At 33.2% G+C, this 27,696-nt stretch overlaps 1 protein-coding gene across 3 annotated transcripts in view; it reads right to left on the bottom strand.

Annotated features, from left to right (window-relative positions):
- Window positions 1-22,008, bottom strand: part of LOC100166532 (protein Shroom) — a 173,540-nt gene extending 151,532 nt beyond the window's left edge. For 2 of the 3 annotated variants that reach the window (XM_008183350.3, XM_008183351.3), the window contains exon 1: window positions 21,670-22,007. In XM_008183350.3, coding sequence (XP_008181572.1) covers window positions 21,670-21,722 — 53 coding nt within the window. In that variant the 5' untranslated portion in view covers window positions 21,723-22,007. Of the gene's footprint in view, window positions 1-21,669 lie in introns of all 3 variants that reach the window. The other variant, XM_008183349.3, reaches the window with a different exon arrangement.
- Between the last annotated feature and the right edge of the window lie 5,688 nt (window positions 22,009-27,696).

The raw sequence follows: 27,696 nt of genomic DNA on the forward strand, positions 1-27,696 counted from the left end.
TATATTTTTGAGTGTTAGTAAATTGTACATCCAAGATAATATCAGATTATCTGATTTCATTTAGGTACTGAAACCGAACTGCTTAGGAAGTACCTACACAAAACGTAGGTACATAACATATTTCATTTTGACAAGACTATAAAACACATACGCAACATTAATTACAATTTCATTGTACACATTTTATTTAGGCCTTCGTCATAAAATCTAAATAATGAATGATGGATGACGTGAACCATGCAATCTTAAATTCCATTAAATGAATTTCAATACACCCGAGAAAATAATTTACTAACAAAATTATGTTCATAAAGTAGATATCATAAATAAAAGTAAAAACATGTATGTATTTGAATAAGTTTTGGAATAATTAAGGTACCTGTACCTAAATAATAAATATACATACCACCCGTGAACGATTATTTTTGTATGACTTTATAATATTATATTAATTGACCCATATAGCTAATATGAACGACGGATGACGTGAACCATGCGATCTTAAATTTAATTAAATGATTTATAATTTCAATACACCCGGAATAATAATTTACCAACACAATTATGTTAGTAAAGTATATAATATCATAAATAAAAGTAAAAACATGTTTTTGAATATATCTAAGAAATTTAGGTACCTACTTAAATATACATATCATCCATAAACGATTATTTTTGTATATCTTTATAAAATATTCATTTATTTTAAAATTATTTATACTCATATGCACTTGATTCAATCTATTAATTATACTATTGAAATGTTTAATATATGTATATCTGACTGAATATTGTACAAATTTAATATATACCAAACTTAGGAATCCTGAAAAGATAACAATACTATTATATTTTGACATGATATTATTGGCTATTGCCATCAATTTAATATCGATAAGATATTGTAAAGCGAACAAGCGCATTTATATAATATAATATAGCTTTAATATATACTTATTGGATAATAATATGTATTTAACACCTTCCGATCACGAACAAGAAAATTCACAATTTCCGTAAAAATACACCGTGCGTGTCAAAACGCGTTTTGTTTGACATTTAAACACCGCTTTCTGTTGCTCCAGACTAATATATTATTATTGTTTGTGACTGATTTGCATAATATGTAGGGGCAGGGGCCGAATTGCTGCCCTTTTCTGAATATAAGTTTTGAACATCGTGATGGTTTCGTGTGCCATCTTGGTTTAGTGCTGCAGAGGACTTCAAGCATTTGCATATTACCTATAATATGTTTTACGCAAATGTTAAAAAGTCTTACATTTTTTCAATTGCCATTGGCTAAAAAAATTGTTTTATGTAATACGTAAATCTAAATCTGTATAGTTTTATCATTTTATGATCCATATATTTAGATTATTTTTGCTGTTTAGGGCATATTTTTTTTTTTTTTGGACTATTTTTGCTAATTTTATTTTAAATATTATAACGTTTATGAAAACGAAAATCAATTCTTATACGATTTTATTATACTTTGAAAGCCTCCACGCACTACCACAGTGTAGGGTGGAGGGTCGATTGGGTGTTTACACACACAGATACCGAAATTCTTCGAGACTTATAATTAACGTCGTTATTATTTTAGATGCTATTTGTTTAATTAATTTATATATTTATAAGCCGGTGGAAGAAAATGGTAAGTGCATTTTTCAGGGGTTTTCAGTACGCGCCCGTCATATGAGTGCTTGCATATTTTTTGCATTTTTCGAGCTATTGTCTAACTCTTTCTACACGTTATATTATACAGGTTATATGATGGGTATACAATATAACACGCGTACCCATAGTATATCTTTACGTACATATATAGGTGCATAAATATATCGTGAACAGTTATCCGCGCGCGTTTATCTCAGTCGGACCATCTCGTCCGCGGCCGCGCATCACTGCAACTCGCGTACGGTCGGGGCACTGCACAATAAATTTTCCGCGTCTCTTTCGCTGGCTCGTTCCACCGCCCATATTACATATCGATAGGTATATATACATACGAGAGTATAATATTCGGGCACCTCAAGTGGTCTTCCGCCATATTATAATACACGTTTTTTTTTGGGCGATGAAAGCAAAACGGTAATATTACCGAACAACACCCGGTGCACTGTCGCACGCACGCACACGCGTCGGCGGACTGACCGCGTCGTAATTAATTGCTTTTTCGTATACGCATATACATAAACATAATATACACATAATATATATTATATATACCATGCACCATGTACACGATCCGATAGCCGGTCGACGGGGTTGCCGATGGGGAAGAGTGAGGGGGGGGCGGATGAGCGAAGGACTAGTTCGGCATTCGCCCTGCAGCATCGATCGTCGTCGTCGTCTTCTTCTTCGTCGCCAAAGAGGTTATTGTACTCGTCCGCCCGACTTTTTCTGCCGCAGCGCGCCCGTTCAGCTAACATTTTACATTTTAATATTATTGTTATTATACTACTACTACGCGGTCTGTACGATAATATATTTATTAAACTCGCGCTTCGTCCCGCATTCGTATATATATTATTATTATCATCTGCAGTCGGGTCGTCTCGTTTTTATTCTCATAGTACCGGGCGGGCGCGCGCCTGTTCTCCAGCTCTTGTCACCGGGATGACGATGCGTCTTCCCGTGGTGTCCTACAACGTCGTCGCCTCATGCACTGCGACTCCTCGGCTCTTTATAATATGTACGCGTACAAAATAAACATAATATGTACATATACGTGTATAGAAAAATACGATATAAAATAAAATAAATAAATCCGAGCCCACATTCACTTTCCATTTATGGCGATGCGTGTGCTCGAACAGAGTCTCTGTCTCTCTCGCTCTACGCGTCTTTCTCCGTCCGTCAGCCGGTCTCTTTCCGCGTCTCCGCATATATTTTCCTACAACGTACGTATGCTGCACACACACACACACACACACACACACACAACCTATACAACAGCTCTAACCTTTTGTCTGCCAGTGGACAACACCGCCTGACGCCAATGATGGTCGTCGTCTCCCCGCTGCATATATATAGTATATATATACATATATATATATATATATATATATATATATATCATTATCGTCGTCGTTGTCGTCCGCATTGAAATAGCACGCGCGCAACCCTTTCCGACAAAATGCACGAAACGCAAGGCGGTCGACTTCATTGCGCACGCGCGCTCGTCATAGGTACTTTGCACATATGGCGTAGGTAATAATACATAATAACAACGATAAATAATAATAATAACGAAGAGTCATTATATATTGTCCATATACGCGCCGAGTATATATATTATGTATGTGTATATAATTTAAGAGAACCGGCGACGGGGGCCGCAGACGTGTCCGCACTATATATTATAAAAATATTGTGTATAATACGTGTATTATTCATTTATCAAAAATATGTGAAGAATTTAAATAAATAAATAATAATAATATCAAAAGACAGACGCGTGATTATTATTGTTGTATTTGGACGGTACAGCGCGTGAAAGGCGTATAATATTATGTATTATATTATATACTGCAAGCAGGTAATAGACACACAGAGATCCAATGCTAATTAATTGTCGGTTAAAATGATAATAATAATGCGTAATACGCGGAGCTTTATTCTCGAGAGTTGGAAATCACGCGTTTCGTTTCGGATGAATAGATCGGAATACGTTTTCGAATCTCTCGGAGGGTTATTACTATATAGGCACTGTCAGCTACCGAAATAAAAGTACGATTTTGAGAAAGTGTAGTCCGTTTTTGTTAATGTGATAACACGATTCAGTGGAAATACGTACGCCACAGTTGTTTGATATTGTCTTATTTAGCCATAATAATATATCATATTATTGTGTACTGTATACAGGTAGTAGATAACTTTTTTTTGTTTGTAATGAGCTGAACAAGAATTGTTTTCTTTTAATACTGTGCGGTGCGCGCATTGTAACTATTTTGATTAAAATAATAAATTATCAATGTAGGTTATACATCGTAGGTTTATAGGTATAATATTAAAATGCAGATATTTTAATAAATTACATGCTGATAGATTCAATATGGGATAGAGGTACCGCGCTACTATAAAACAAACAAATCGCAACATAAAAAGTACTAATAAACTTAATTCAACAAAACAAGTTTAAATAACTGTGAATCGGTAAGAAAAATTACAGGTTAGTGCTGGCGTAAGGAAAATGTGTTTTAATATATTTGATGGATGTGGGAAGTTACATGGAACTGCAAAGAAAGAACTAATTTCTTTTGGTCAAGGATCATGAGTTCCGAATTTCCAACTATAATATAAAACTACTAATTTCACTATACTTCCAAAATAATAGGCTTATAATGACATTCTAGAAAATAAAAATAAGGAAAAATTACGAAGAAATTGACATTATAATAACGTTTTTCAGTTGACTTTATTAGCTATATAATTAGTATTCAGAATGTGTTATCATCATAATATAGACAGACGTTTAAGGTTAATGGTAAGAAGTGTATAGTTTGTGGGTTACACATGCTAAAATGTAATACAAAAAACTTGAAAAATCTACAAGCTAAACTTAACACATACTTTTAGTACATTAATATGTATTTTGGTAACCTTTCGGTACCTATTATAGTGCAGACTTTACGTCGTTAATGAATATTTACCAAATTTAGTTTTTAGAAAAATTTTTCGTGAAGTTTTAAGATTTTATACCTAAAAACATTGAGGAAAAACTAGTTTTCAAAAACTGTAATTAAAAAGATTGAAATCAGAAAAATAACGATATCGCTTCCCGTCTTTCTATTATAGCGATTAGCTAGCCAATAGCCTATATATAGTAATTTGTTTTTATAAAACTAAAGTGATTTATAAACGCTTATTCGCGTTATTTTTAATATGACTAAACTATGATATTTCTTAAACATTAAAAGATATTTTAAATTAAAGTATAACACATTTTTTAAACATTTTAATTTGAAAATTATGCAAAACAACACGAGAAACCAGAAACTCCTGAGAATTTTTGGCTATAAAATATTGAAGCCCCATGGCTATTGAAAAAATATGTTAACTAGTACAATTTTTAACTCTGAGCAAATTATTGGATTAAACAATAGACGATGATTAATCGAGTATTAAAATTCGTTTTATACATAGACTTCGGATTTCGATAATTTATATTATACCAGCGTGATTGTTTCCGTTGCTCTATACATAATACAATTTATAAAAATATAAGTTCCTACGCCTACCTATTTAAAATATACGAGCAATATAATTAATGTGTGCATCAACACAGACATACGGTGAGTGTTAAGTAATAACTAATAACGAATTAAAAATCTAAGTCAAATTAAAATCTTAGATAACTAAAATAACTGTCATTATATAGAATATTATTTTTCGACAAATCCACATTATACAACGTGTTTTGTTATTTTTTAATATAATAATATAATGTATAACCAGGTGATCGAGTAGGTATGTGAAAATACATCATATCAACACATTATAGTAATGTTGTTAATCATTATCATTTATCAATTTATAGATTTAATTAGCTAAGTGTTACACAGTTAACAGTTGACACTTTTTACACATGTCATATTATAGTTATCGTTCGGTAAATTATAATTTACTTAAACAATTTATGATTTATATTAAATAAATTTAGTAAATTATAAAAACAATGTACGGTGTATTGTCAATATAATTAATATACTATACTGAAGGGAATGGTACAACCTATAAAGACAATCGAATATCGTCCAAGTTGAAATAGGGTATTGACAAAATTATATCCAACAAGAACACAATAAAATATGTTGTCACAAAACAATAAAATCGACCCTAAACACACGTGGAAGTGTTATTTTTTTTACCTTCAATTTCTAAAAGAAGTTATCGCATGTTCACTTTGAATTGATGTTCGGCGGTGGTAAACTTTAGTGATCTGCCAACGGAAATCCGTTACGAGCGGTCCTGCGGTGGTTTGAACAAATGCAACGTGGTAAAAATCTCAACCAATTTCAGCGGAATTATTTCCCAAAACTACACACATCTGCCTTGCATCTCATACAACTAAGTCGTAACAACGCAAAAAATCACCAAGTACCTATTGTATATTTTTAGAGGTACCTGCTATGAAAAAACGTAAATGTATAAAATATAATATTATTATAACGTATAAAATATATTATTATTTGTATAAAATATAGGCGGCGGGCGGTAATCTGATCGTAAATAACGCTAAAAATAAACGTAACGAATTTCGATCTCTATACTAAATTCAAAATTGCATATTATATTTTATTCGGATACACGTAAATACAATAACCAGCTAAACCTAATCGTCTGTGTGTCTCACACAAAAGGATAAGTGTCGGTACATCTGCTGTGTACTGTATATTCAGTATTTTATTATAATATATAATATTACTCACATCGTACAAAAAAGTCCCAGTACATAGACATAGGCGCATAGAGTAAATACATAAATATAATATACTTTATAATATATAGATACGTTTTTACTGCAGTCACGATTTAAACCATGCGGCGATATGCATGTGTTATGTTTAGTACTAGCTGTCTGCCTGTACAAAATAATGTTGTGTCTTGTCGTTTGGGACTTTTCAAATTTAAATTTAAATTGATGTTTACCTGAATGTAAAAAAAAGTGCACGATGTAGTGTACGATATATACACCAAAGACATTTTAATTAAATACAGACCACGGTCATGCATATTATTCAAATATTCCAATGAGAGTATTTCTGTTACACAATGTCCTCCGGTCTGTTTACGGTCCTATATAGATATTACATCAAGATTACAAACGACAAGTGCACGAAATTTCGGTAACAACAGAATATTGCTCAAACGTTACGACGAAGACTCAGATAAAAATTAGAAAAATTAAGTGATGCACGGGGATAAACTAAACAGTTACAAAAATGCACGTTCGCCTAATGTAGAATCGGCCATATGATACTATATAATTCCATTAAAATTGTATTTGTATATACGACGAGGAGGGGCGGGGAACACGACTGTATTAAATTACGTAAAGTAATTACAGTGGATTTGAGGTAATCTAAAAGAGGTGAAAGTGGTTTTGGGATTTCGAAGAGATGTAAACGATGTTTAAGATGCCCCCCAAAATTAAATGTGCTAACTAAATATAATGGTATCGGATGTGTGCCGCCACTGGGGAGGTTTTGCTATAGCGGGTGTCTTTACAATAATAGTTGTAAATAATGATGATGAATGGTTTCAGACGATTTTGGGCGGAGCACGGTTTACTCAAAAATTGGTTACAATATTTCCTTGTTTATGATCTATGCTATTCCACATTTTCAAAACGAGTAGGTATACCTAAGAAATGTGGAAATCGATAAAATATTATTATTTATTATAATTGTACAGTATAGAAGTATACCCTATACTAACTGTTTTCGACCCTGCATCGGACTTACAAAATAACGATTGCGTCCTATAAATACGAAATTTACTTTATCAGAACGCGTCAACAAAGTTCTTCTAGGCTGTATATGCGCATAACATTATGTCATGGTAACGTGGTAGTGGTTAAAGTCGCGTACATTATTATAATATACTCGTTACGCGCGACCGAGTCCGAACGGAAACAACGGATTCGTCAGACTTTTTCCCGTGCACGCAGCGACCGGTCTCCATATGGTAGGTTAGTACGCGACGTGACCCGCGCAGAATATTTGCATATTATTATAATGTCTAAAGTCTAAACAGCTCGTATACGCGTACCTATATATAACAGCCGTTTATATAATATGCACACACGATAACTGGACGCCGCCGATAAACCGAGTCGAAAACGGTAGCGACGTTTACTCTTAACTCGTGCGGGGGGGGGGGGGGCATCGCGCCACCTATATATACGCGCCCCTCGTACGAAGCTGATGACATTTCACAGCACTTATTAGGATACTATATACATAGGATGTAAAATATGCATCGTACATTGGCATACCCTGTAATTGTGCACTATATAATATTATTTAAAGTCGATGGAGCGTCACGTCCTCTGGATGTCGTAATATGAAATAATAATAAATGCCAGGGTATAGTGTTACAATATTTCAATATTATGCTCAGGTATTTCCGTTCGAGAACGATATCGCGTTTAACGTGCGGTTAAACAATCCACGCGACCGACCGTAACCGACGAATATCCCAAGCCATTATAATATCATATTATTTTTCATCGCCGTCGTCGTCGATAATCGTTCTCATCGATCATCGTATATTATTATATAATATATTTCAGTATAATAAAATATGTATTATTTTTACGGTAGCTGTGTAACGCGGGCGCGTTGTGCAGCAAACTGCCGGACTACACACTACGCCCGAGTTGTAGTAGAGTACCGGTCACCAGACCCGACAATGAAAACAAACAAATCCAACTGCTATCCGATTTGCAGCGGACAACCTATTCAATAATAATAATAATAATAATAATAATAATAGGATATCCCCCCTTCCTCCTACATAACGATATTTAATATTATAATATTTTAGCAACGGGTTTCCGAATAAACCGGTCCACTGATCCTAAGACGCTGGCACACCGAAACAATAATAATAATGATAATATTAATCAAACGGGGGTGGGCAGAGGAAGTATAGAAGAGTTAAATCAGAAAACAGAATTGACGGAAGGGGAAACTTATCAGATGCAGGTTCCGACGTTGCCAAAGTCTGGCGGCCATTTATCACTGACAAGCTGCGGGTCACGACCGCTATATATATAGAGGGTTGACGGAGAGTGGGTGACGACGACCAGGTTCAACAACACGGCGCGCGCAAACGCCGAGGAAAAATGTCTAATACATAATATATAAAATATATAATATTATGTAGGCAATGTATATACTATATATTGTCTACATTGTATAGTATTGTACGTAGGTATTGTTTAGTTTAGATATCTAACTATAGATTTTTTCCTACTACACGAGACCCTGTACAGATCTTCGATAGCGTTAACTATAATAGAATACGACCAATTAATAAGCACACGACATTATGTACAATATCCAAGGTGCAGGTGTCCTACCTTACCCACTACCGTATGGCGTATTGTCGAAGTATATGTATTTGAATTCGATATATTGTTTATACGATTAGCAATACGAATATGTGTGTATATGTTTTCGTTAAGACCAAATAAATACCAATAAATAGGTAGTAACAATTAATAGGCAATCGCTGATATTTCAATCAGTTATTTTCCGGTTTAACTTCGAAACACGTTTGACATTGTGGAAAAAAGTAAGAAATGTTTATAGGTATTTAAAATAGATTTTAATTATTTTCAACCCCGAGTTATGAACTGGTTTATAACTTTAACCAATAAAATAAAACAATTACTGGCTCAAACGAAACCAAGTATGAAATGTAAATTCTAAAGTGTTCAATTATTACCTTATTACTCTCACTATCCAAACCTAAAACCACAACTGAAATATACTTAGGAAGTATAAAATATAGTCTACCATAGTAAACCGTTGTTTGAAATAAAAATCACCTTCACTTAATTTCATTACTTTTACGTGTAAAACTATTTTTTTTTAACACTAATTAATTTTAACTAATATATTTTTAAGTTTCAACAATCACAAAAATATTTGATACACCAACACACTAAATAACTATTATTTTCAGGAATAACGTGTACATATTAATATGAATCATTATCCATTGGTCAGCCATTTACGGCACTCGAGTACCTACGATGTGAAAATTTCTGAGAGAGGTTCTGTTGTCCTCTTTAAAAAAATCTAGATTCTTCACTAGTTCACTAAATACCTCTAAATACTAATTGGCCATTATTATTATATTATGTATATACTGTGGACATATAATTATCGTTACATTGACTTATTATTGACTATTGTATAACGTCGGCGGTCGGCCGTCAAACGTGGGTCGCGTAACACTGTGTATATACAAATTAAAAATATGTACAAATAAACGTATGCCCCTAATGGATTTTTACGGTTCAACGATTATAAAAATAATTTCTGAGATAGATTAAATAACAAATAAATAAAAAGTTCCTATAGCCTATAGGTACATCATACTATATCGACCCGGGACACGAACATACTGCTGCAGGATTATAGCGATAAGACATCAAATTAACAAATTTATATCAAATAAATTATTGCATTTACGGTATTCAACGCTAACACAAGCTAAGTAAGTCGATTTCAAAACAAAAATAAAAACTTCCATCACCTCTAAAGTTTTCAATACAATATTATATAGTGTATATTATATATATAACATATATTCGTTCATCTTTCCATATAGACAAAACGTGTAATATATTATATATTATTAAATTATAATACCGCAAACCGTGATGCACATAATATTGCGGATGGGGAAAAACAACCGGCCCAAGTTGAACGACTATATAGCCTACTAGTTTCTAACTACTTATATATTATATATACCTATAAAATATATAATACGCACGACTATAAAATGCGACGTCTCGAAACGACCGAATTAAAATAAATGATATTCCATACATTATATTATTATGCGCGGGACATGCGATCCATATGGATCGTGCGGATAAACTCAAACAGCCGGACGTCGCCGCTGCAGCCGGTATTACATCATATTAAACATATATTATATACCGTGGTAGTATCTTATAGTTGGTCACCGCGCCGCCGTCCATCATTATAATCGTTACTTATCGTACCCGTCGCGGCGGCGTCGCGCGTCGCAGACGCGTATCCGCAGTCGCCGACGATGGCGGGTTGAACGGCCAAGGAACGCGAGCGCGAGACTGACTTGTGTCAGTGGACAGTGTGTGTGTGTATGTGTGTATGCCTAAGAGACGACGGCGGGTTAGGTACGACGGATCTGCACTTTTTATTGGCGAAAAGGGGGGGGGGAAGAAAAAAAGAAAACCGCTGCACGTTACATCGTCGTAATATATAATATATATCATCCGGTCACGTATAATATATAATATAATTTTATGCGTATATTATTATATTGTACATAAATGATCTTCAGAGACGTAGAAGACTCAAAGCCCGGAGATTTCTATAGCAGCATCAACCGTTGCGCGATCGACTGATCGCCTTTTGATTGCGTAACGTATGTATATGAATATATAGACGAGCAATATGGTAGACATGATAATAATAATATATAGGTTAATGTTTATGCTTTTTTTTTTTATTTCAAAAAGTTATTATTTCTCTCACGAAAACTACGACGATTCGAGTGGTAGATATGTTGACGTCGGCGAACAAGTGGAAGACTCGCCAGATTAATGTAGGTACCTATAACAATCTACAAATCAATATCTATTGTTTGTGTCTTATGAGGAAAAATATGTTGAGTCAAACCTTCATTTTAAAGATTACTGAAGTACTACGCTTCATAATTCATTTTTATAAAATATAAAGTCGTTCTCACGTATAAAAACAGAGCTAAAACTGATTAAACCAATTTAAAGTCCTATAAAAGTTATCAAGTCCGATTGCCCTAGGCGTTATTGGGCATTCTACTTCCTTGCATATTAGTATAGGTATACTAAATATTATAATTCATAAGTCTCATTTCGACTTCTAAACCTATAAAAAACCACGATTCACAAATATGAAGGAACGTATTTTTATTCCCTGTCCCAGCCACGAAAGAGACTAGAACCGACACGTTATGACGATTGACGCGACAACTCTCCGACACAATAATATTATTATTTTTGCACTGGCGAAACCCACACCTCAATCTCGTCGATTTCTGCAGCCTACGCTTACCTAAATAGGTATATCACCGCCATCACAATACACCTCTCTCGACGTTTTGATGACGACGTGACGACGACAACGACCGTGCAATAAATATCATAAATTATTATTATTAGAGTGGTATGGAATATGGATGGTAGACCAAGTATTAGTATTACAAGGATCGGATGTTTATGATTTTGTGCGTGTTTCAAATCCCGGAATTAACATTTTAATTTGCATATTCTTGCAATATTTCAAATATTTTTGTCACATTTTGAAATTATTACAATATAATATATATATATATATTAGAATTGTACATACTATTTTGACTCTTAAAATGAAACATGTGATTTACGATAAATACGTTTTATTGTTAGTTGTTACTATACTTATGGATATTGTTGTAAATTATTTATAAGTACGAGAAATTAAATATTAATTTTATTACATATTTTGAATGCATAAAAATTGCTAAGCGCTTGTCGTACTACACACAGATTCCAGATTTTCAATCCAACAAAAACTGACTAGTTATAGTGTTATACCAATATATAATGGGTGGTTCACCAAGCATTGTCACCACGTTTTTTCTTTAATGGTAATTTTGGTTTTTAGAATTTTTAAGTATACTACCTATTAAGGACCATATTTTCTATAATATAGATTTTTTATAAAAAAAAAATCCTGTATCACCCTGTATACATATAAATAAAATACTCTACACGTATACTGCACTGCTGTTGCAACCTGCAGTAGCGACCACATCAAGTAGACGTGCAAAGTGTCGTTTTTCGACTGCACGCAGTATATCACGCCTCACATGCGCAGCCGATCGTAAATAACATCGGAACACTTGGAACAATGCACCGCTGGTCCACTGCAGCAACCGGTGCACCAAACAGCTCAGAGTGTCCATATACTAATAATAATAATATAACATCGACCGTAATAGTTGCAGTGAAAAAAAAACATAAATTATAAAAGCTTTGTGGTTCACGAGAGGAGAAGAAAAAATAACTAAATTTTCAAAAGATCGCCGGACGGTGGCGACTACGCAGACGATCGCCTTCCCCCCGCTCGGGCTTTATTTATAATAATATTGTAATAATATTATATTATATTATTATATGCGCGCGCGGTACAAAACTATGTCCGAACGAGCGCATATAATATAATAACATTATACATTATTATGCGGTTCGGCCAGGCTAAATTTGCATTTGCATTACCATAAGGAACCAGTTCTGATAAGAAGTATATACCTACATATACCTGTGTAATGTGTATGCATCTGTATACACCTCGGCCCGCGGGCACGACCATAAAACATGTGTTGCCATTGTTTTTGCCCGTTAGTATTTTTATCTGACGAGGACGAAAAAATATCGTTTAATGCGTATAAAATATACTCTGCCGTACGTATATACCTTACCTATATGGACCTTTTTTTTCATCATCCAGCCGGGAAAGGTCAGATACGCGTGATACGCGCAAACGGAGAAAGCACTATATATATTATAACGTGTGTGTGTGTGTGTGTGTTGTGCATATTATATTTTATACCACGGTATAGGTCCCGGTGCAGGTGGTCGTGAGACACGGCGAAAAAGGATGCACATCTCGAGGTAGATATGCAGAGGTAGGTAAGTACTCGCAATAATGGGCAGACCTGACGCGCGCGGTGATTTTGTATACATACTTGACAGCATAATGCTCGTCGCGCGATGCGAAACAGCTCTCCTCGAGTCTATAATAATATCTTCTATCCTATAACCGATGGGACTTATGTCTACGGTGGAAACGTTCCCGTTTAACTTGCACATGAATATCATATTGTTTGAAGCTGTTAGATCCACACTCACATAAACACAATATATAATATATTTATACATTATACGTATATAGTAAGTACGTATATATACTGCCAGATAAATCATAAACCCATAACAGACAATAGGTAATCAATATACAATATTATTCTAATTGTTTTAATATTCTATTCCTTTTTGTAAAACTAATAGTATATTTAATTTTTTGATAGAATATTTTCATGAACAATCATTACTATAGCCCAGTCATTACTATATTATAATGATCTGGCTATCCCAAAGTTAGTTTAGAAAATACGAAATTGCTTTGAAACTTAAAATGAAAAAAGAAAATCCTCAACGATATTAGAGTATCTATAAGAGTTGATTTCTAAAGACATTCAAAAAGGGCCGATAATGATAATTTAGGTAAATGTCATGACTTATTAATTATTATAATCAATTTGAATGATAGTGATGCAGAGAGATTATGATTTCTGAATTTAAGCTAATTTAGCTATTACTGCAGTTAATAGAACAATACAAGGACTTACACTTTCTACGGAATAATTCATGATCCTAGTATTCCAGGTATTTGTAAAGTATACCCATAATTATAAGTGTATTTATTATAATTGTACTAAATAATTACACTATGCATATTATTAACATGTAAAATGTAAATAATACATTTTAAATTTAATGTTAATCACTTGTTATGTCTCAATTTGTTCACCTGTCTATAACATTTTAATGGTTGTTGTTGGATTCCGGTTATTCAATTATTCGATACGTCAAACTATCCTTCAAGTTATAATACTGTTATAATATGTTTAAATATAATTAGAACTAACTATTAAAGTACCTTTTATGCGATGTCTTACGTATCACAATAAAAAACACTTGTAGTAAAAAAATATTGTAAACTTTATATAGTGTAATAAACGATGATGCTATTAATAATAAAACGATTAATATTAACAGGCGACTCAATACAGCCTACAAGTGTAATTTAATATTTTAGAAATATTTTATCCGATCGCTAAAAAGTGAACTAGTGAAATAATATGCATAAATGTGACTAACGGTTAAATTATTGACAGTATTCAGATATATATTATATCTATTATACTACAGACGATAATAAGACGTTTATTACAAAAACCAATAGGTAATGAATACAATATTGTCCAAGTTCACGAAAATGGTTTATACTTATATTATAACGTTCAAGCTAAATAATACTTAAATCGCTATGTTTTCTATTATTTCTCGCAAATCCCACAAGTCATTATTTTTATTTTTATTCGTTTTGAAAATGATATATTTTTATTTCGTGTCTTTTTGTATTATAATAATACATTGTACTAGATACATCTACGCCGTAATAAATATATTATACATTTCTCAAGTTTTTATTTCTTTCATTTTTTACACCATATACTTTTCTATTCAATATAATCACTTTAACGCGCAAATGTTTTCTGCTTCGCATATTATACTATATTACTATATTATGTCCGAATCTCATAATATACATCTGTGCAGAATTTCCCACAACAACGCGTATTATTCCGTATTGTTTACATTCTTTCGAAACTGAAGACACGGTAATAGGCACATCTGACTATAATACACTTCACGCGCGCGTGTTTATATATATATTTATGAGATATCGTACACAATTACGCGTTTCTCCTGCAGGTTCTGTCAATCGTATAAATCGCATCGATTACCGGAGACGTTCAATTTCAATGACTATATAGACGGTATAATATTATACCTAGGCGCACACCGCTAATACATATATTTTAGTATGACAAGACAACGACAATGCCTATAGAGCGCTTTACGTTTTTTTTTTTTTTTAGAACCGTCAGAATACAATAATTCCCCGCTATAATATGAATATCGCGGTGTAAAGACTTAAGGAGTAGAGCTAATGCAGTGCAATATCGCGTTCACATTGCATATTATACAGATAGAGCAGGTATATACTTTTATTATTTGTAATATATTATACAGCTATAAAGTATTATATACGAATATAGTATAGGCGTGATCAGACAGACATATTTGTGGCAGGTCGGGCTGAACGCCTGTACACACGCATACACACTGCACATACAAACATATGCAGTATATTTAATATTTAATATTATGTATATTGTAATAATGTAATGTAATAATATTATAATATAACCGTTCACCCACGCCCGTAACACCTCATTCCATTCTAATCTAAAAGATAATACTGTACAAAACCTTTGAGTACCTGTATATATATTTGCTAATACAGGTGTACGGATGAAAATAACTGTAATAAATATGTGACTATTTACTATTTACCTTTAGTAACCGATCTATACTTACATATATAAAGAGTAAAGACAACAATCGTTTCGATGATAATATACAATATTATATACATGTGTCATGTATCAAATAATTCTTTTGTTCCCATCCCAATATCCCCCTATTCCAACAAAAAGTATAATATGCTTCGAGCCACCCCCACGAACTATATACCCACACAATATTACTACGAGCTTTGCGTCATCACTGATTTTAAGTAGGTACATTTCTTCAACCTATTGTCCGAGGACTGGTTACAGCTGGTCAAGCTTTTTGAACCTCAATCAAGCTGACTAATGTTTTTTGATTTTCAACTCCAAGATTCTTTAGCCATACAAAAATGTTGGAGCCTCCTGCTCTAGACCGATGGGAAACGAGTGGCGATTTCTGCGGCCCGCAGATCGGATTATGGAGGAAGTCTCTACACTACATTATTATTATAAGCACAGTGGCGATGACGCTTTCATATAAAATATAATTCATATAATTTAAACGGCAGTCGACGCGATAACGAGCGTATATGACACGAGACAATACCAGATAATAAACTATATTTATATAAATATACCTATATACCCTATACGGTTATATATTACACAACATAAACATAGGCTACTGCAGGTGTGCGGAGTGCGGGGAGCCTCGCAGAGTTTACTGTGGACAGCCGCACTTATTATAGGCGTAGCATTTTTAAAAGAAAAAATCTCGACGCAAATAGTGACCGTTTTGCGCTCGTGTTTCGCAAAGTCGATGCGAACCCGATAGGACGCACATTTCTCGCGCACGGTAGTCTTCTGCAGCTGTATATTACCACCGACCGGGTCAACGGACTAGTAAGTTATAAAGGTATAAGTGCGTGTGTGTGTGTGATGTTGACTGAGCGTAACTTGGGCCCGGGTGTAAATAATTACGAGCGCTCACCCGGATCCGTGCAATATTTATATATGTATTATTATATAGGTATATAGTATACATTTATATATAACACATTATTCGCGCACAATATTTGTGGAATCCAAAATTTGCATAAAACATCAAACACGAGGAAGACGTTTTATCCGCGGTTTTAAAAATACAAATATCCCTCCCCCCCTGACACGCCACGATAGCTGTTTCCCCCATGAACCAACCATTTCAGCAGGTCTATTTATTCAAAACCGAACGATGCGAACGATATATATAATATTATCATGTATATACTATTTAGAAAGACCGCGACAGCGCCTCGGCGGACACGATCTTTACCGTTAACCGCGGGACATGCGCGCGAGAGACACGTCCATATATTATTATTGTATTATTGTTATATATGTATATACATAAACATATTGTTTGGGTAACGTTCAAGCAGACCACGTTTTATCCAAAAGGTACCTAATTGAAATGTTCTTTGTTCACATAGTTTACGTTTAAAACGCACTAACAACAAGAAATGCAGAGAATCGGCTCCAAGTAAACGTCATAAATGAATATATATAATACAACATATACTATATACAGTAGATACACAATGCACAACGTAGATCACTGCAGTATCACATAGCGTTAGCAAACGAAATAATTCACATCGAAGTTGATAATATAATAAGGCTACAACCTAGTCAGTTTTTTAATCATACCTATACGACGCGATGTTGACAGCATAAGTCATGAATGCTTTAATTTTAAGAAAATTATGTAAATTTACAACTCGTTAATCAATATTAATATATACCGCATATGTAATAATATTATATACACCATACACGTAGCTATATAATGTATAGTTATATATTTGTGGCAATAATAACCTGACTAGAAGAGTAATTAAAATGCTTTAGTTGATAAATAAAGAAGTAGGTAGGTAAACAGCTATAACATATGCACCTATATATTATTATTATTCAAACTTCGCCAGGTTTTGTTGTTTTATTTATTTAAAACACTTCAAACTTGACACATGGGGGTCAAATTGAATAAGCCGTCGTAGTACTGTAGTAAGTAATCATCTTTCAGATTTTAAACTATTAAATTGCATCTAATGGCATATTATATATATACAATATGTAGATATTCATTTTTATTTTTTTTAAGACTGTATAATATACTTTAATCAGATTTAAAACTTCTGTGACATAAATTACAAGAAATAATTACAAACATGTATTAATCGTATATATCGTTAGAAATAAATAAATAAAATCAATACACCCCAATTCGAATAAAATATAAGATTCAAGAAGATAAAAGTGCATGTTGTTAAATAAAATAAAATTACATAATTTTTTTTTTTTAGAACTAATTTATTTAAAAACGTGAAGTGAAACCTCTTTTTTACTTCCTAATATAAATAAATACACGACGACTTAGATTGTATGGAAATACGCATAAGGGAAACGAACGATCTTTACCGTTAGCACGTGACCATTCTGTTATATATGCCAGATCAGGATCAAAGATCCACGGTTTATGTTGATATCAGCACCTATTATATGCGTCTATAATATTATTTATGTATCATAATAATCATACTATATGCTAAACCAGTAAGTAATTTAAATCAGTGAGTTGTGTGTATTTGAATATAAGATTATGTAACAAAATTACCATTTATTATACTCGTATACCTTACCTATATAGATAAAAGCCACTTTAATATGGGCCTTTAAAAATCCATTCCACTGATATAATATAATTATACAATATTGATTATATATAATGTACGTTATAAAATTAAGAGCAAAAATCGTCGAGAACCGTCGCAAAAAAAAGTTTTCTTTTGATTTTAAAGTTTTTACAAAATTAATGATACGTACACATCAAATGTTCATTTGACGTTTTTTTTGTGATATGTCTATGCGCGTATATGCCCGGTAGGTACTCGTTTTGATTCGTCTCTACCGAACAATAATTGTTTAGAACTGGGTGACTCGGTCATTATGGTAATTTGTTAACCGTTACTTCCAGGGGATGTATATATGGTTAATATAGTTTATAATCAAAAGTAGTGTTTTTTTGCCCTATAAGTAAACATTCGAGTCCGTTTGAGGTCGTGATCGAAAAACTCGTTCGAAATAAATGGAATTATTTTATTTGTCGAATCCAAATTTAATTTTCGCCGACAACAATCGTTTACAACACCGACGCCTTTTAAGTGCATACTGCATACATCAAACAAACAGAAAGAAAAAAATAATCGAAAACCGGCTGCCGACAACGACCAGTTTTAGACACGTTCAAGCCATAACTGCACATTCGTTATTATATAAAATACACACAGGGTACCAATACTTACTAAAAATCTGCTGTTTATATTCTATGTGGCAGGTTATAATAACTGATCAAAAATCTTGCTTTTTGGTTTCTTTTAAATATAACTGTACTTATTATATGTATAATAAATTTAAATGTGTACAATTAGTTATATAAAATATAAATAAAAACAATTGTGACAAATGAAAATATACTATTTTTTTTAATGAATAATAATATTACTATATGGAACGAATAAATTGTATTAAATCATTTTTTTTACTAAACAAGACGATGACGTACCAAACGTTTTGAAAGTTATATACGTCTAGAACGAAAAGCTACGAAACCATCTATTTACAAAAAAAAATTCTATAGTTACCTATGTAAATGTTGTCCCCAATAATGTGTGTAGCCAAACTTCTATCTATACATGCTTTGATCAATCAATAATAATTCATTGATGTAAGTACCTAATGATGAAAAATGTAAGTATACTAAGCTAAAATATTTTTGTTGTTCTTTCATCAGGGAAATTTGTCAAATTTCACACCTAACCAATATAGTGTACTCTACAGGTAACATACCTATATAATACTATAAATGTAGGGTGGGTACTCACGTGTGACGGTCTTATATACATGGGACTGACCATCTAGTTATTGATTTAAGAAATATTATGAACGAGCTTATTTAAAACAATCGGAATATTATTGCTGTAGACCGGATCTAGATGTCCATCGGAAAGCGAAAACACTCGGCAGTGCACGGTTGCCCCAAATCCGCCCGCAACGAAGGCATCATAATCACAGGTTCTGCGGAACTAGCGAGCAGTCTAATTTACAAACTGTAACCTTAAACTTCATGGAACTCTGTTCGTTAAGTGATTTTCGTCGTCATTGTGCGTACACAAATGAGAATGTTCCCACGCGTCGGCGAAACTAAAGCCAATTACCGGGCCACGAAAAAACTGTGGATCGTTTTTTCTTCTTCTTCTTCTTCTTCTTCTTCGTCTTCTTCTTCCGCCGCCACGTCTTTCCTCTCCCATGTGCGTTTCTTGTCCTTCAGCTCGTTTATACAACAATGCCAGACGGTAAAAATGTATCAGTATATACATATAATAAAAAAATAACACACGCGAGTTTGTAATTGAATGACTTGAGAAGTATAAGGTAGCGCGATAATATTTTCGCATATTTAGTATTTAGAAGATAGATCCGGAGTTTATAAAGATAGCGATCTCTTGGGAAAACCAAGTAAAACGGTCTCTATTTTTCGAATCGTAAGTTGAAACGGTGCGTGCGCCCTCTCGCTGCTCTAGAGGAAAACAGGTTCAATACCAACCCCGAGTTTGTGCCCCCCCCCCCCGCACGTTTCATAAAAGACACATTGAATCAAAAACGTCCAGTATAGTATAGTATGGTCGAAGTATATAATTCGATATTTCTAACCCCGCTCGGTATTTCCACACATAATAACAATTCAATAACTGAGTAACCGAGTGTTTGTCGGCACCCGAAGTCAACATATTATAATATGCTATTGAAGTCTACCGTATATCGATATATATATCGTATATACACGCAACAGCAGTTCTTTATATATCAGAAATCGTCGTATCGAATTTCTTCAATACAAAAATAATTCAGAGGGAGGATCAAAAAAAAATGTACCTATTGAACCGCCGCTACGCACACTGAAATTGTACGATAAAAGCAAACATTCGATTTAAAATGATAAAATACATAAATACAAAATTCTTAAGCCCGGATTGCCTATAAAAGAATTAAGAATACCCACTGCGTGTATATAGAAGTGAAAGATTTCTCGTAATTCTAACGTTCTGACATTAAACAATTTAAACTCTTTCCGTGACCGTTTATAACTATATAATAATATGTATTATTATATATACGTAACGTATCGATATTATACATGTAATACAGCATTATATAGTATGTTTTGTTATAATGGGTCGTGGGGCGACTATCATAAATCTTGTATTGCGTAAACAACTCACAATCGGGCGCAGGGTATTAAAAGGTCGATAACAATCTGTGCAATGTAATGGTTGCAGGTCGGGAGAACAAAAAAAAAAAAAGAGTAAATAGTAACGAAAGGTCAATCGCATCAGTGAGACGTCGGTCGCGGGAGGGTGCAGATACGCTACCCCTTATATATATATATATATTGTATATATATGTATATAATATTTATATATACACACTATATGCGTTATAGGTACCTAAGGACACGTACCGACTAGGACCACCCAGACCGGGCGCGGTGCAATGCACACGATACAATAAATAATACGGTGGTTTTTCTCGATATCCTATTAATCCTCATTTGTTATGCGCAATCTCGTACAAGCAAAACAAGCGACGGAAAAAAAAACTGAACATAATAAATATAAAATACTAGTGTACTACTGTAAGTAGAAAAAAACCAAGACGAAAATAACCCCTCCTGACCTCGCTTTGGGATCCTTGAGCCGGACGCTGGACCGGGTCCTGCTGGAGAACATGGCGGCCGCCACTATTTTTTCCTTTTCGGCGACTCTCCGGACATGAGACTCTGATGACAAAATAGTAAAATATGTTATGCACACCGAAACTAAATCACACGCGGCACTTATACATACACTTATGCTATAAATTTACATATAAATCACAACAATAAACCGACGACAAAATTATAATAATAAAATGCAGAAAATATAGTGCTCTAGAGACTTTAACGAATCGGTATGCACAGGACACGCGCGCACTCGCACCGCACACGACAGGACGCTTAGTGTTCCGGCCAAGAACTGCCGGTGCGCCTTCACGGGAACCGGTTAGTCCGCGGAGGCGGAGGCGGCGGCGGCGGTAGTCCGGGGCAACGGGGCAACAAAAGACTACGACGGCGGTGCAGCATCACTCTTTACGCCCACTCCTGACGACCCGCACCACCGACCGTCGACGTAATTATTGTTATTATTATTATTATTTTTTCGTCTTTATTTCTGTGCGGTCAAGATGAGACATTGCTATGATCAGAATTTACGTGTGGACGTTTCATTTTAATATAAATGATATATTTTTTTTTTAGTTTAGTCTGTCTAAATCTTTCGATGTCCTAGGGTCTAGGCTACTACCACAACATTTGGACTGATCGCGACTGGACATCACAATATGTAGAATTTATATATGTGTGTTCAGTTAGTTTGTGTGAATCAGATTTTAATTCTGTGTACTGCTTACAATTGTAAATTAATAGTCAAGCAAGTATGCTCGTCAATAAATCCAACAATGTAAATTAAAAAAAAACTTATCATTAATTATTATATGGCTAAGATTTTAGAATTCTCCTTATCACGGTTGTTAATATAGTTATAAAAACAAACAGCTTTCCAAAAGAGCTTTGCGTCAATAGCAATTGTCAACCCCTCCTAAAATCGCTCCTCCAGTAGGTACTTAAGCTGGTATTGCCAATATATATATATATATATAAGAGTTAATAAAACCCAAATAGTAAACAGGTGGCAATGGCGTAATGAAGGTGGGAAGAGATCATTATAATTTATAATACGTGTGCACGTTCGTAATCAATGTAATATATTTATATAATATTACTATATTAAGGGGAGTATATGTGGGTAAAATATATCAGTAAAGGTATATGTATATCGTTGTAACTATTAGGTACAGTATTACATGATTAAATCATATAATTTTTTTTAGAATATTAATTAATATATTTAAGTAGCCAGATAACTATAGGTAAGTACCTATTTAAATGTGCCAAGTAAGCAGTTTTTAAATCTTAGAAGTAAAATTTTGTTTGGGGTAGATGGTTAATTTTTCAAAACATTTGTATTTACTTTTGCCATTTTGAAGGTATCATAATATCATACATTAACCATTATGTCTAGGTATCTATCTCAATGAGTCACAACAATAATATATCTTTAAAAAGTGTAGTCAGAGTGGGTCGAAAAGTGTAAATTTTACCAACGTAAAACAAAATATAGGTATGTTACAATACTAACTAAACAATATAATATAGATGAATACGCGTTATAATAATCGCGCGAAATATATTTACTCGTTTCGTCTGAATAGTGGGCGCATTATATTATCAACCATATTTCATATTATGTTTATTCATTGCACACAACGTATAATAACAATACAATAATTATTGTAGTAAATCATTTTTTTTCACTAGCCTAATTTATTTTTTCATTTAGTTTTGAGAGACATTGGTCAGCGTCAAGCAAACGGACACATATATCTATAATAATTACGTTTTTAGGTCAAAGTATGAAATATTGATTCGTTTTTAATTCCCCTGTAGTCTTATTGTAATATACTTACTCAAGTCTCTATAATAACTTATTATAATACATTCTGAATTCTCATTATTATCGGGAGATATATCTCATGTCACAATGCGTTCTGCTGTAGGGTAACGAGTTAAAATGTTATTTTATTAAAAAACATAAAACATAAGCCTAATAACAACCAATTAGTAAACATTTATAATATTATTAATTATGATGACCATTAATGCCCATTAACTTATTGTGCTGTGTTATATTATGTAGGTATCCGCTTAGGTACTGCTAGGATAAACTCAGCTGATATCAAAATGAGAATTTATGTTTCTACTGTGCGTTATATTATACTTTAATATTATATTATGTATATAACCGGTTATTTTGGCCGCCTAAGGACTAATAAATACAATCGACTAATTGACTGATAAAATATTTATAACAAAATAAATTTGTATTAAATATAATATATTATACCGTATAAAATAGTAGCATTCGTGTTATTAGAACTCTTTCGCTTTTTAAGAGCCATTGTGTCTAATCGAAAAACATCAATGTCAATAAAATCAGAAGACTCAACATAGGTACTTAAATGCACTGCACACGGTCGTTTTTCGTATATATGTATGCAATATTCTGCATCGACGAAATAATAAAATGTTTATAAAACACTTGATGAGTGTGTATGCCAAGTTTTTATACCTACGTATATGTCCGTAAAGAAGAAATAAACAATTTGGACAACACAATAAATTAAGAATAAGTCAGTCATTCTGACACGCACAATTTCAAGTTATTATTGTTACGGTTTAAAGAATCGCAGTGTTCGAAACAAAAGATGTTTTATCGTTTCTACGGAAAACACTGCTTATATAGCACTGGTGTATTAAACTATATTAAACAATATAAAATATTGCACCGAAAATTACAAAACAAAGTGGAAATAATGTATGAAGACTCGACAAGACGTGTATTCGTATGGGCGATTATACCTTCTTACCATTTTAAACGCACAATGTCAACTACACGCGTCACCACAGGTAGATAGTATATTATATTAAAACATTGCAATTTGTTTCAGTTTGCAGTGTGTCTAATTCTTTTTATGTGAAATCCTGTTAAAGCCAAGGGCGTAGGTATATATAATATTATTTTCCCCTCTTGGAGACATTTTTTTTTTTTAGAATTTTTACCAACACAAATTTTCTTTTACCGAATTCTTTTATATATTTAGCATATATGCTAATTCTATATAATCAGCCTGCAATAATACGCATACGTTTTTCAATTCATCCCCCCACGCCATACATTTACGGTTGCCCTTGTTTGTACCTAAATACATTATATATTATCTACATAATATACTCGTGGCTATAGCCTATAATATATACGCTGTATATACTATCTGGCTTCATTATTTCATCGGTTAGTGACGGTATGTCACCTCGGTTTCACAGCTCAATAAGCTACTCCCCCCTCCCAGATGACATATATCAAGTGATTTCGATTTACAATCGTGATTCATAATTCATATTGAAACGTACTTGTATGATTCCATAATAGAGACCTACTATCTGCAGTCCCTGAATGGATTTAATCTTATTTTTATCGACAGCAAAAAAAAAAACAATTCCACTAGATTTTAATTTTCAATTCTTAACTGTTGTGTATATATATATATATATATATAAATATACCTATGTCCTATGTATATATGTACTATGCATCATATTTTATGTATAGCGATGCGCATATGGTCGCACGATAGGTATATGAGAAAACAAATTGATTATAATAATTGACAACTGTCGGTTACTTCTTACATGATATAAAATGCATCTGTTCATTTTATTATACACTTCCTTCAGCTATAGGCATCGTGGTTATCTGAAATCGCTCTGAGTTTATTGTTCATTGTTTCAATCATTATTCACACGCATATAGTTTTTTAACAGATGATATAGTGGGTAATTGTATATTATAATATATATCTATTAAAATATATATTTTAATTAAAAATTATATTATATAACTTATAATAATAATATTGTACATTATAAACAAGTCACTAGCTACCACCCGCTATTTCTAATCGATCCTAATCAGATAACACCTTACACCGAATACGATAATTATTAATTGTTTCAGTCGTATAATTAAATGATAGAAGGCGATCGATGTCTTACAGGAAATGCTAACCGGCAATGTTTGGATTGGATTTGATATAGGTATTTTATTATTATTATTATTACAAAGTTATATATAGTATAATCTCTTTGTGCAACACTCACACTTTGCAGCATCGTTATTCATTAGTTGTCGAAAAACTCAAACCTATATAAATAATATAATATCATATTATATTGGTACAAAACATAATAATAATTCACTCGAGTTCCCGTTTTTATACTTCATATCCGCCCATATCCCTGGTCATTGGATTTAAAATAATATAATATATATCTACCGCGCCTCCGACAACGACGAAGACGGCGTGTACCGACACAACCGATGTGTACGCGTTGTTGTTATTGTAATTTTCGTTTTAACGCGTTCATAAATAATTTACGGTCGTTGGGTGAAATGCGCGTGTTATGCGACTTCATATACCTACATGGCATATATGTATAATATATATAATATAAGTAATATATTTCTCGCCGTTTACCGTCACACGCTGCGCATTAATCCGGCCACTCGAAAACTATAGACGTCTGCGAGAAAACTGTCTGGGAATCTCGTGCAACAGGGTACATCGGTGTACATACATTATCGGCATTATAATACGACCGTATACAAATGCAACCCGTCAACTGTGTGTACAAGCGAAAAGGTTTAAATACGTGTTTGGTGAAAAGTTATTGGACCCAATATCGGATACGAAATACGATAGGTATAGTAATATAATACTATGGTAAAATAATAATTTATGATCCAAATTTGATTATTTCAGTCTTAACTTTCAGATTTACAACTTGTATCTTCTTGAGATTTTTGCATGATATAGTTTAAGTGATTGGATTTATTGTAAATAATACGAAAATTAATTTATGGCTATTCTATAATACTGAACGCATAAAATTTCCTACCCGTGGGTTTTCATTACCATTATTCGTTAACATACATTAACATTTTATTATATTATGCTAATACATTATAAATATCATAAAATGTAATATCGATATTTTAGTTATCGTTCTATTTATTATGAAATGTAATAAGTACCTGCATACTATACCTACATCCATTGTCCATGCGACAAACTAACACAACCAAAATATTATACTTGGATCTTGCGGGTGTTGGATTTCGGGTTACTGATTCGTATATATATATTTACTATTTAGTAAGACTGTAGAGTTATATTTTCTAATTGGAAAATACAGTTATCAGCTGTAGGTAGTATAGATATGTACCATTGTACACATGCACTCCCGCGAACAAGACAGTCAAACAATTAAATTTGTTCCCGTAAACCGTAAGTTACGATTATATGTATATAGTAACAACCTAAATACCAACAGATTCCGTCTAGTCGTTGGGTAGACCGTGCGTCGGATATGTATAAGACCGAGAAGAACATTTTATATTATTATATCGTTGCATTTTTCGGGAGGAAGACTAACAGAAACTATAGAGAGTGTGAGCGCTATAAACCTGCCGATATCCGGAGCGGGCTCATGGCGGTGTGTCGGGGACACCTATAGTAAACGTGCGTCCTTCAAGCGACCTCAAAATACCTACAACAGCAGAACTAATATAATTACATACGACGTCGCAACAAACCAGTGAAATAACAATAACAATTGAATTCCCCCAAAAAAAGTCAAGTAAATTCCATTGAGACATTTTTTTCCATATTTTTGTACCGCCCTATTATACCTACCTGTAATAATTTATAAACCGAGCAAACACGTCATAAAACAATTTGTGTACACGTGAGGATGCAGAACTAAAAAAATCGAGAAATTACCCGATGTGCACCCACGAGCAAAAGGAAATATCTTCTCGACTAGATATCTAGTATATATCTATACTAATATTATAAAGAGGAAAGATTTGATTGTTTGTATTGAATAGGCTCCAAAACTACTGGACAGATTTTAAAAATTGTTTTACCATTAGAAGCCGACATTATCATTGATGAATATAGGCTAATTTAAAAGGTAATTGATCACCC

Source organism: Acyrthosiphon pisum, chromosome A1, assembly GCF_005508785.2.
Source record: "Acyrthosiphon pisum isolate AL4f chromosome A1, pea_aphid_22Mar2018_4r6ur, whole genome shotgun sequence".
NCBI lineage: Eukaryota > Metazoa > Arthropoda > Insecta > Hemiptera > Aphididae > Acyrthosiphon > Acyrthosiphon pisum.